Source organism: Tursiops truncatus, chromosome 2 (genome assembly GCF_011762595.2).
Source record: "Tursiops truncatus isolate mTurTru1 chromosome 2, mTurTru1.mat.Y, whole genome shotgun sequence".
In the NCBI taxonomy this organism is placed as follows: domain Eukaryota; kingdom Metazoa; phylum Chordata; class Mammalia; order Artiodactyla; family Delphinidae; genus Tursiops; species Tursiops truncatus.
The window spans coordinates 25,763,310-25,775,614 of NC_047035.1; the positions used below are offsets into that span (position 1 = coordinate 25,763,310).

General features: G+C 55.5%; 1 protein-coding gene across 10 annotated transcripts in view; it reads right to left on the minus strand.

Moving 5' to 3' along the window:
• Positions 1–12,305, minus strand: part of TMEM63C (transmembrane protein 63C) — a 71,743-nt gene that overhangs the window by 12,878 nt on the left and 46,560 nt on the right. For 8 of the 10 annotated variants that reach the window (XR_012329887.1, XM_073800194.1, XM_019920309.3 and 5 more), the window contains 11 exons: positions 11,021–11,069; positions 9,095–9,203; positions 7,636–7,709; positions 6,945–7,025; positions 6,709–6,832; positions 5,821–5,954; positions 4,305–4,427; positions 3,714–3,867; positions 2,190–2,296; positions 1,072–1,158; positions 435–500 (listed from right to left, as the gene is read on the minus strand). Coding sequence is in view for 9 of the 10 variants with exons in the window: in XM_073800194.1 (XP_073656295.1) it covers positions 435–500; positions 1,072–1,158; positions 2,190–2,296; positions 3,714–3,867; positions 4,305–4,427; positions 5,821–5,954; positions 6,709–6,832; positions 6,945–7,025; positions 7,636–7,709; positions 9,095–9,203; positions 11,021–11,069 (1,108 nt within the window). In the remaining variant the exon portion in view is untranslated. The remainder of the gene's footprint in view (positions 1–434; positions 501–1,071; positions 1,159–2,189; positions 2,297–3,713; positions 3,868–4,304; positions 4,428–5,820; positions 5,955–6,708; positions 6,833–6,944; positions 7,026–7,635; positions 7,710–9,094; positions 9,204–11,020; positions 11,070–12,305) is intronic. The other 2 variants (XM_073800195.1, XM_073800196.1) reach the window with 2 other exon arrangements.

The following is a 12,305-nucleotide window of genomic DNA, read 5'->3' on the forward strand; positions in this document are numbered from 1 at the left end:
TTGAGAGTCCGCCTGCCGATGCAGGGGACACGGGTTCGTGCCCCGGTCCAGAAGATCCCATGTGCCGCGGAGCGGCTGGGCCCGTGAGCCATGGCCGCTGAGCCTGTGCGTCTGGAGCCCGTGCTCCACAATGGGAGAGGCCGTGGCAGTGAGAGGCCCGCGTACCGCAAAAAAAAAAAAAAAAAAAAGGTACATAGGACATTTTTTGGGGCAATTTCCCTCAAATCTACAATTAGTTCATTCAGAGAAGGAGTCCCTGGGCTTTACCCCCAAAGGGGTCCATGGCACAGGAAATGTTAAGAGGCTGCCTAATGAGAGTGTTAACATGCACTCACCTCTACCTGTATGAGCAAATAAAGGATACACATATCCACCTGGTGTGAAGCCCCAATGTACACTGGGAGTACACCTGAAACATGCACTCTAGTACTCACTGGAACCTGATGGATGCCTGTTCCAGATAGTAGATGTCAAAGAGCCAGCGGAAAAAGACATCCAAACTAGAATAAAGAATCAAGCACAAGAAAAAGAACAAGAATAAAGCAGACCCTTCAGTTAATGAATCTATGACCTAAGGTCTGGGGTTCAGTTCCTCTTGGGCTGGCCTCCTTCCTTTCAACCTCCCTTGTCCAATCCCCAAAGACTCTTGCATCTTAATATTCTAGCTGGCCAATCCACACTGCCTCTCTTCTTAATGCTGGGCGCTAACCCTTTGGCCTTTCAGCTCAAGGCCTCCCCTCTAGCAAACCTTTGCCAGCCATTGCTCCCATAGTGTTCTCTCCCTCTTCTGAATTTCTACTGCACATTCTTCCCACCTTGGGCTGTCAGTTAGCTGATAGGTACAGCTTGTTTCCCCAGCTGGAGGATAAGCTCTTTGAGGTCAGAGTTCATGGCTGACAGCCTAGAGTTCACATGATACCTGACTCATGCTAAGCTCAGGACAGGCACTGGACTGTCATTTGAGGAATGGATTTGCAGCAACCAGAGGTGGGCCTACAGTGTCTGAAAGAGGAGGTTCCAACTCTAGGGTGAGCCTGGCTGACAGAGGAGAGAGAATTGGAGGTGAGGTACCTGGTCAGTCCCATAGAGGGCAGAATGACCACCATAAACACCAGAAAGATGTAGCACTTGTGCACTATGATCAGATTCTGAGCTGATCTAGAAGGAAACAAAGAGAGACATGATAAGAACCAAACGCCTTACTACAGAATGAAGAGAGAGAGAGGCGGCTACCTGGCCTAGAAAATGGTTTCACAGTGCATACCAGTGCCATCTCCACGGAGCACTGTGAGCTGTGCTGTGGCTGGGAGCAGCAGGAAAGAATAGCATGGTCAACTAGTGATGTCTGCCTTGGGCATAAGAAAAGGAAGGGAAGGCACACACATACCATATACTTGACATCTCTGTTCAAGGGACATTACTAATGATACTCAGAATTCTTGCAGAGTTTCAATAAGCAACATGAACCCTGTTCTTGGCCAGAGGAAAGACCAGTAAGGATTTCTGTTAAGATAAACCTCCTGGCTTACTGCCTGATAGAATGATAGAAACTTTTGGTGCAGGAAATAACTTTTGAGACCCACGCAGCCTTCAGGCCAAAGCAGGTCCACCTGCCCCAGCATACGGTAAATCCTTTCTAACTAATTAGCTCCTACCATAGAACTATTAGTGCTAATAAATAGGAAATAGCTCTTAATTGTTTAAGATGTGGGCACTGTGTAGGCTACGTGGGTCTGCAGTCAGATTGAGTGCAGGGGCTCCTCTGCTCTGGCCATAGCAGCTCTTCTGACATTTTCCAAACAAGTCCTGCTCTCTCACTCTCATCCTCTGCCCTCTGCCTGGAATTCCTGGCGCTGTCTATCTCTGCCCGCAGCTCCAGACCCTCAGCGCGTGGCTGGAGGCTGAGGGAGCAGCCCGAGGAGGGCTGGGTTTTGACCCCACATGCCTGGTATGGTGGCCCTATCTCAGCATCCCCGAGCCCAGAGGCCCAGAGGCAAACCCATCCCCTCTTTCCAAAGAAAAAAAAATCGTTAGTGTTTTGGGATGGTTTCAGGCATCAAAGCCACCCCATATCTATTCCATTCCTGAGGCCAGACAGGAAACCAGAGTCCTAAGCTGGTGGGGTTTGGGGGGGCAGAGGGAGAAGCAGGTGCCGAGAGCAGGGCTAGGAGGGGGGGCCCCCAGCTCACCTGGTCCAGTGGGCTTCAAGGAAGGCGGACAGGTAGACGATCAGAGGCAATATCACCGTAAAGGCCCAGAGCAACAGGGAGGGGAAGAACTGGGTCACGATGGGGCTCTGTAGGGGTGGAGCGGAGAAGGGCAGAGAGACGTCAATGCGAGAAGCTCCATTCTCCTTGCAGGCTTCCCTCGCCTTCGCCCACGTCCCTGGCCTCTTCTCCAGCTCAGCCCCAGAGCAGGCCTGGTGTCCCCGAGGCTGCACAGTGCGCCTGGCCTTTCTGACCCACCTTCCTGGTCAGGGGTCTGCCCAGCCGGGGCGGCCGGTGGCTGACACCCCAAGGTCAAGTGACATCCCCAGGGAGTGCAGGCCTTCGACGCTGAGGTCACGGGAGGGGTGCCCTAGGCTGCCCCTAGTGACTTGGCCCTAAGGCCACAGCCAGCTGCTGTCACTCACGTCTCAGACCTCAGGGAGGAGACACTGCTTTTTTTTTTTTACAGTACGCGGGCCTCTCACTGTTGTGGCCTCTCCCGCTGCGGAGCACAAGGCTCCGGACGCGCAGGCTCAGCAGCCATGGCTCACGGGCCCAGCCGCTCCGCGGCATGTGGGATCCTCCCGGACCGGGGCATGAACCCAGGTCCCCTGCATCGGCAGGCGGACTCCCAACCACTGCGCCACCAGGGAAGCCCCCGGAGACGCTGCTTTTGTTGTGATGTTGTGTGAGACGTGGCAAAGAGGGGGAGGGTATGGAGCAAGACTTCCCAGGGAGAGCTGTGGTGCCCTTGCCTGGGGCCTATTGAGAAGCTGACAAAGGAGGCAAAGGTAGGCATCGGCAGCAGACGTGCTTGGCTGCGCGCACGCGTGGGTGCATGTGTTTTGCTGGAACAGGCACAGGGATAACAGGAAAGGAGGGGCCTTCTGGGATCACTACGACAGCCTTGAGGCTATGGAACTTGGAAACGAGCCAGTCCAGCTCCTCGGAACACCTCTGTCCATATGAAGCAGCCCTTCCCTCCAGGGATGACTCCTGTGAGCCATCGCACACGCCCAGCCAGCTGTGGGTGTGTCTGGAAGTGCGGGAAGTGGAGACAGAGCTGGAGGGCCTTCTCCTCTAGAAGGGCTGCCTTGGAACTAACCTCTGCCTGCCCCGCTCTCAACCCTGTCTTCAGAGCAGGGAGCCCAGCTCTAGGGAACGTGGGGAGAACGGAGCTGTCACGCTCGCCACACCTTCTGCTGCCCCTTTTGTACCTCTAGCTGGGCCCAATGTAAAGCAGCCCTCCAAGCCCACCCCCCAAACTCATCCCAGAACTTGCCTGGGGCTCCCCCACTCTTCAGCCCCGGTCCCTAAGATGGGCAACGACCCACATTCATGCCCTTTAGAGCACAGGAAGCGCTGTGCCACCATTTACACCGCTGCCACGGCCACAAGTGTGCGGGCATCGGAGTCACGTCCCAGTGGGCCTCCCACCCCCTCCTCGCCTGAGTTCTTCCTTCATCTCCCTGGGGCCCCCGCGCCTGGCCTGGGCAGAGGAGGCACCTTCAGCTTCTCCATGGGGCGGGTGACGTTGTACATGTCGATGGTGTTGATGATGATGGCAGGCGTGGTGAGGAAGAAGAAGAGGAGGAAGAGGAAGGTGTTGATTGCGATGAAGCGGGCCCACCAATGGAAGCGGCGGACAGACAGGTGTTTCCTGGGCAGGACGGAGGAGGGAGACGCACTTAGGACCCCGCGTCTCAGCCCTCAGACACAGCCCGTGCTGCTTCCTGCGTGCCAGCTGTGGACAAGGCTGCCCTGGTCTAATTCAAGCCCGTGGGCCCACCCACACCTGCATGAGACAGCCCTGGGCCTTCCCCTCAGTCACACCACTTGTAAAGCGAGCCAAAAAAACGATCCGAATTCTTTCTGCAGGAAAAAACTCTTTCCCCAAAGGCTGGGTGCCTTCCATGCTTGTGGTGGGGTGGGCTTGGGCGTGGGAGGAGGCTGTGATGCCCACGAGAGAAACAGCCCAGCGGGGGCCGTGTGTGGGCAGTGAAGCAGGAGGACAGGCCCTGACTCCCTTCCCCGTCCTACGGCCTTCTTCAGTCCCAGAGGAGCTCAAAGGAGAGGGGAGGGACAGAGAGGGCTTACCAAATAATGTCTTTGGGGTGTGGGGCAAGGACAACCCTCCAGCGGTCGGATTTGACGACGGTGGTCACCGAGGACTGTTGGGCCGACACACCGCACTGGATGAACTTGTAATCCTCCAGGATGCTGCGGAGATGCGGGAGCAGACAGAGGTCCGGGGGTGAGGACGATGGCCCGCGGCGGGGGAGGGCTCATGCCAGGGGCCCGGGGCCGCTGTGGTCATCCCACAGGTAGAGACTCATCCACTTCCTGGGAAGTCTTGGAGACTTGGATATGTCTCTCTCGACCTTGTAAGTGGGCAGTCCCCAAGGCCTAGTCACTGAACGAAAGGGGCGTTAGAGGGAGGGACTGTCCAGGAAAAAGGGGGCCACACGGTTCTCAGTTCACGTCTTTTCCCCTTAACAGTAGTGACAGCACAAAGACGCGCTCTTTCTGTGAGGTTGACAGGAGAGGTATTCATTTCAGCCCCATCTTAGTATCCGTAGCTACCGACTATTGAGTTCTACACAGTGCATGACGCTGTGCTAATTGGTGATTAACATCGTCTTAATTGCACAGATTACTGAAGACACAACCAAAGAGGGGCGGGTGCTGGCACCGGAGCCTCATCTTTGGTTTTCTAATTCACACATCTGCTGTAATTAGACCTTAGATCCTCTCTGCAGAGAGTAACTAGAACACATATCCCTTCTTAACCCTCTGGGAGGAGGACAGGGAAGATATACGTAATCAAATCTGATAGGTAAGAAATTAGAGGGTGTAAGTGACTTGCAAAATTGTACACAATTTTTTGCGACTAAACTCTAGCTTCTGCCACTGTTCCTTGGTAGGGTTGGGGGGGTGAGGACAAATGTGGTGAGTGATCAGGCTCCCTCGGGGAGAGGAGGGCCCCATAATCCTCAAAAGACTGATTCTGAGGCTCCCATCTATTTGACCCAGTCCTAAGATTCCTTCCAGAACATTCCAGAGTGGCCCTCATCCACTCCCTATCAAGGTGGGGCTGCCAGAGGCTGGCGTGGAGGAGAGAGGAGGCAGTAGGGCTATGAATCAGGGGAGGTTTGCAGCAGGAGAGGAGCAATGGCAAGCAGGGCTCCTCTACCCTGACTCTGTCACTCGTGGTGAGGGGAGGGGTGATGTGCAATGAGGGAGAACTGGGTGCCATTCTTGTCAAGGCCTGGAAGAGGAACCAAGAGGTCAACAGCTACTCTGACCACTTCTGTGCTGAAGCAAGAACATATGGGAGTGAAGAGCCCAGGGCCTGGGCATCTCTGGAGACAAGCTGAGCCTGGCAGCTGGGGGAAGACGGATGTGGCCATGCTCTAGAAAGCAAGATGGTGGCTCCATGCCCATGAGGAGCATGGAGGGGTCGAGGGGAGGGCAGAATATGGCAAACCGGAGGGAGGCTCGCTCTCCTCCTCCCCTTGGCTGGAATGGGGGTGAAAGAGGATGGTTTCAGAGAAGCAGAGGCCCACTGTCAGGGCTGGGCTGGGCACAGCAAGCAGCTGGCCCTGGCACTCACTGCTTTGTCATCCTGGAGTCCTGGAAGGTGACAAAGATCAGGTCCAGACGCTTCAGCCGCACGCGGTTGAGCTCAGCGTTGAACTCATCAGTCAGCTGCTCCTCCAGCTCACTATAATACTGCTCTGCGTCTACCTGGGGTGAGATGTGGCCCTCAGAGCTGGAGCAGCCAGAGCTCCAGGCCTCACGCCTGGATGGGAGGCCTCTCTCCACTCAGGCGGCAGGCCCGAGGGCTCGGTTCCATCCCCGGCTCCCTTGGAAGCCCGGCAAAAAGCTCCAGACCCCAGGTGGGCTCCAAGATCCCAGCTCTAGAAGAGGAAGAGGCTATGACTCTGAGATTAGCTCCCTGCTCTTAGATCTAGCGAAAGCGAGGCATCGCTGGGGGTAAGGGGGTGCCTTTGGACTCCGAGTAGCCTCCAGAGGAGTGACAGAATGTGTCTGTAGCATTTTCAGGAAAGGGGATGATTCTTTTTCTGGACTCGCTGGAGTTCAGTCCTGCCAAGACCTCCTTCTAGCCACGGTGGTTGGGCGATAAGACTGAATCCACTGCTTTCAAATATTCCTGTCCTAGCTCTCTGAAAGCCTGAGGCCTGGGAGCCTATAGCAGCCTGCTGTGACCTCACTGGTCCTCCCATCCAAGCCCAGGAGGGGCCAAGAACAAGCGTCCCTGGATCGCTCCGGAGGGGGCCTCAAGGAAGACTCCTCTCAACAGCGAGATAGGACGGGTGGAAAGGAAAGCGGGAGCCAGGTGCCGCAGCACAGAGCAGACCTGAATGAGGCCTGTGGCCCCAGGGTGCGGGCAAGGGGCGCTGCCCAGAGCCCTGGACAAAGCCTGGAGACCCGGTGCCCTAGCCCCTCCGCTGTGTCCCCCGATGCCCTTGCCAGTTACCTCTTTAAAGCAAACCCAGCACTTGCAGAAGCACAGCCGGGAGCAGGGATGGACCTTGATCATCACCTTCCCCTTCTTCTTGGCCTTGGCAGTGTAATAGAGCCGGCCCCGCATTGCATGGCGCCTGTCAGCCAATGGGCAATGGGAGAAGGATCTTGTGGTCAGGGTGCCAGCAGAGCCACAACCTCTCCTTCTCTCTCCACCCCAGATTCAGACAGGTCCCGCTACAGCCTCACCTCTGATCGTCCAAGTCAATCAGGGTCCTGACGTCGTAGCAGAAGTGGACTCTGGTCACTACGCACCCTGGATAGGCCTCACTGAAGCCACAAACATGGAGGTTGAGCCATTCCGTAGGGCTGGGGACCTCCCCCTTCCCCACCCCCCACCCCCTACCCAGAGCTACAGCCTACAGGGCTAGGGGGCTCAGCTATACCCATGGTTCCTGCTGCTTGGATGGTAGAATCCACCCCTTGCTCCTAAGGCTGGATGTCAGGGTTGATCCCTGTTAATCTGAGAGTTGCCACATCTTCCCCAGGTGACACAGAACAGGGCCAGGGAGCAGAGCTGGAAATTGCTGCTCGTGGAGAGATAACTGGCTCCTGTGGCTAGGAGCTCGGGTCACAAAAGTTGCCTCAAGATGACCCGCTCTAGATAACTGCCATCTGGCAGCTCCCTGGGCTCCACAGTTGGCGGTACAAGGGTAAGGCATCCCCCATCACACCCATGCCAAGCAGAAATTCCCTGACTTCAGAAACCCTGCTCTGGCCCCAACCAGGGCCTCCCCCATTCTGCAAGGTTGATCCTGAGCTGAATCTGGGGTGAGCCACAGCCCCACTCCACCATCCTGTGCATCACGACCCACATGAGGACCCAGGCAGGGTTACCAGGAGGATGCAATCCACGCCTCAGCCCACCCGACCCACTTACTGAAAATGCTTAATGATGATCTCTGGGTCTTGGATGTCCGTGGGGACATAGGTGATCATTAGTGTCCTTGTGACCTAGGTGGGGAAGGTCAATGGAGAAAGAAGCCTGTGCTCACACAGGACTCCTGGAGTCTGGGTCTTCAGGTGGCCCAGAACCTGGAGTGGGTTTTCTACTCACACCAGGCCGCCTCCTTGCTGGGTGAGCCAGGTGTCAGCTGCCCCAGCCCATGTCCCTGGGGTCAGCAGGCCGTGGGAAGCTGCAGCCCGGGAAGCTACACCTCTGTTAACCTCTGTGCCCCCCGTGGACTCCTTGCCATAGACGGCTGTGATGGAGGGCGAGCCAGAGGCTGCAGACAGGGCCTGGGGAAGGACCACAGCCCACGCCCTGCAAGGGCTGCTCACACCCTCTTGTTGATTACAGTCTCCCCGCACCTCCGCCGCGCCAAGTGACGTCCCACCTCGCTGGGTCGTCCCTCTCATCAGACTGTGCAGGGGAGTTAGGAGGCGAGCTAGACTCTGGGGAGGGAATGTGGAAGCCCCTCAAAGTCCACATTTTATTCTGTGAGTGGGAAATGTCTTCCTGAGCCATCGCCTCAAGGTGACAGTCTGGTAAACTGTGCTGCAAGAGAGGGGAGTCTGGGCAGAAGCTTCTGGTGGCAAGAAGGAAAGCTGAAGTGGCCGAGTCCAGACTGGTCAGGGGTGCCCAAGCCTCAGGCTGAAACATTCGGGATTACCTTTCAGGGGTATGTGCGTTTGCATTCTGGGGTGGGGTAAAGTGAATCCGTCCTTTAGGATGGACAGCTTGAAGGAGCTGATCTCGCTTTTACCTGCCACCTTCCACCGCAGAAGACCCTACCCACCTAGTGGTCCTTCCTGGGATCACCTCCCAAATAAGTGAACGCTACTCAAATCCCTGTCTCAGGGTCTGCTTGGGAGGTAGGATGGGGGACACACAAACCAAGACAGTGGGGACAACACTGGGGCAGGACATGGGGTCTCTGACCTCAGGGAGATGGTGGAAGGGCAAGAAGCTTGGGCACAGCAAGTCAAAATATCTACCCAGAGGGTCAGCAGGGGGCCTTGGCCGCTGAAGACGGAGGCCCCTCGCAGGTTCAGGGCTTAGTTAAGCCTTTAGTTTTCTGATGGTGGGGAGCTCCAGGGGTCCTTGGAGAGGGTCCAGGGCAGCAGGGGTGCAGGGGGAGGAGGCACCTGGGAGCAGCTATTTACCAATTGGTTTGGAAGTGTATTAGTGGTTTAACAGCCCAGACAGATGTGCCAGGTGACGATTCCCAGGGATAAGCAGAGGAGGCTTGCCCTACTCAGGTGAGACTGCCCACCCCCAGGTGTGCAGAACACACCAAGCTGGGATGCCTCTGAAGTATGGGGGTGGGATGGTGTCCAGCTGGGGAGAGCCTCTAGCCGAGAGGGTGTTGCTCTGGTAGCTCTTTTCACTTACTCACCTTGTAGCTCTTCTTGGGCACAAACCCTAAACAGTGATGAGTCATGAAGAGGAAGTTGGTGACAAAGTATAAGAAAGCGAAGAAGCTGTGCAGCCACAGGAACTTACTCCTGCCAAGAACAAGACACAGGAGGCGTGAGACCCCCACTTCCACCCCACACGGTCTCCCCAGCGCCACCCTCTGGTGCCTCCAGACACTCAGGCACCTTGGAAGGGAATGGAGAAGGGGACGTCCACTCCAACTAATAGAGGCTCACGTTCATTGAGTGCTTACTATACGTCAGGCCCAGGGTGGGACTAGATGCTTTGTGGACATTTTCTCACTAGACTCTTGCACCTCGTGAAGGTGGTACTGTGAATGTCTTCATTTTACCCGTAGGGAAACAAGGGCTAGAGTGACCGCTCGAGGTCACTCCTAGCTGTGGCAGTGCCGGGAGGTGAACCCGGAGCTGCAGAAGCACTTACACTCTTCACGCCGTGTCGTGCTGCCGGCGGTTGTGGCTCAGGCCGCCCCCGCCGACCGTGAGGACAGCAGGAGGGGCCACCCGGCCTCTGTGGTAAGGGACTCCGGGGTCACACGCAGGCCTGCAGATTCGGCCCGCCTCCCTGGGGTAGGAAGAGGGCTGGCGCTTGGGCTCTGTGCTCACGTGATGCTGTCCCAAGGCATCCAGCCAGGAGGACCGCTTGGAAATAGGGCCCGCCTTATGTGGTGCAGTTGGAGGAGAGAAAGGCTGCCTTGCTTCAGAATATCTCCTCACCACTGTCCCCGCGCTGGCATTTCACCTAACCTCCCCCATCTAGTTACATGTTTCTCTCCTCAGTGTTCTCGGAGGGGGCAAGGTGACACGGTCCCTAAGGGACATTCCAGCTCTCTGCCAGTACGGACTTACAAACGTTGAAGGCTCTTTGCTGCCCTATTAAAATTCACTTCTAGTTGGGAAGTTGTAGGTGCCACACTTACAACAATGGCTGGCCTGGGAGAGGCTGGTAAGCTCTGCTCTGGTGTTGCCAGTACCCGGGAAAGAGTTGGTTGAAGGTGGAGGCGAGAGGGTGCCCAACCATTCTGCTGAGTTTGGACTTTGATGGATTTGGAATTTGATGGAGTTTGCAGGGGTGCAGGGGCAGGGGACCAGGGGTGGGGCAAGGGGAGGTGGGGCAGGAGTGTGCAAACCCCACTCACACCTGCTTCAGGTATTGGAAGTAGTGCTTCAGCTCTGTCAGGAAGTCGGCCAAGCCTGGCCATGAGACCTAGGGGGGGACTGATGTCTCAGCCTGGACCGGCAGGGCCGCATCTGGCTCAGTACAGATTGATCTGGTCACCAACTGGGTTGGCTGACGTTAAAATCCACAGGTTCCCGGACCATGAGGGCTGGAGGGGGCTTAGAGGTCATGTCCAACAGCTCTTCCCCCCACCATGGACTAGGGATGAAGCTCAGAGTGGGAGGGTGCACTGCCCCAGACCCAGGGCAGGCTAATGGCAAAGCTGGGGCATGAACCCAGCTCCTGTGGTTCCTCTGTCTCGCTGCTGTGGGAGTCAGGTCTGAGCTTCACTCGGTTATATGAGGGTTGACCTGAACTATTTTGTGGGCAGGGAAGCAATACCTTAAACCTCTGCTTACTGCAGTAATCCTGTTGGGAGCTGGACATACTAAGCAAATAGGACCATATTTGCAAATCTTCAGGAGTGACCCGTTTAGGTAGTTCCACCCATTACAGAGATGGGGACACTGAGACACCAAGAATACTTCCTCACCAAGAGGATGCAACTTCCGGCATCCCACCTGGAACCTGGGCTCCCCAGGAAACCAGGCCTTTCTTATCAGCAGAGTGGGGCTCATGCTTCGGACCCACACATTGGACCATCTCTCCACGCTAACACCCAGCCCCCAAGCCAGTAGAATGGGAGGTAAGAGGATCAGGTACCTACTCTGTGGAGACATTGACAATGGTGGTCCGACCAAAGTGACTATTCCAGTCTGAAAGAGAAGAAAGTTGCTGACCTCAAGCCTGGCACCTTGACTGGTTGGGTGCCAGACTTCAGGGTTCCTGAGCGAATGCCCGGGGTCTAGAGATGCTTGTCTACGTCCTGGTCTTCCTTCTAGTTCCCCAGAGGTTGTCCCCAGCTTCCAAACAGCCCCATCAGAGGCCTCCTCTCCTCCCTGGGACTGCTGACTGGGGCTCCTCGGCTGTGAAGCAAGACCGAGCATTGGTGCGGCAACCCCAGGGCGTGACTGACTCAGGGTAGACACCGGTGAACGCTGGTGGGAGGGACCCGGCAGCCCCACCATGAGCGGAATGATGAAATTAGCAACACTGTTACCGCTGGCAACAATCACAAAACCCAGAACTTCTGAAAATGCATTGCTGCCTCATTCAAACAGAGCAAATCCTTCTGGCTGAGTGTATCAGTGCGCTGGTTTAGACATCTCCAAGTTTTATGAAATCATACTGTCATTGCCGTACTATCATACTATCATTGCCAACATACTAGCTCTTAGGATGAGAATCTGGGAAGGCAGGGCTCAGTAGTTATTTACTCTGGTGGTGGTATTTGGTAGCATGAGAAATGGGGGCTACCTTGAAGTAACTGAGGTCTACCACTGGCCGAGGAGAAATAGGTGGAAACTTGAGCAATCAGTGTACACCTGGCTGCCACCTGGGCACTTAAGGTGCTATCCTGTACCACCTAGTTGTATGGGCCTCATACAGCTCTATGTTTGCATTTCCTAGTGAAACCCTGGCTGTTATTCAAAGTGCCCAGTATCAGGCACTGTGCCAACCACTTGACACGCATTGTCTCTCTATCCCTATGACAGTTGAGGAAACTGAGGCCTGAGGACACTGTATAAGATGAAATAATTTTCTGGGAAGCAGATGTGGGTAAAAGTTGGGGAACCATGATTTTTCTGCCTTTGAAGCCCAAGCCCTCACCCACCACATTATTGTGTGAAAATTTACCCTGTTATAAGGAGTGTGGATAGAATCCCTATGAGAAATTCTGCGTGCTGTGTCCATCAGAGTGGGTACAGAGAGAGATCAGGTCCAGAGGTCTTTGTAGTGGGTCACATGTCATAACAAGCCCTCCAGGAACATCTGGACAGATGCAGTGTGGGGTCATAAATAAACATTCAGTTTTAGACTGAATTACTACTATCTGCCTTCTGTGTGCCAGGCCCTGGGCCAAATTTATACCAAAAGAGGTATCATCTCCG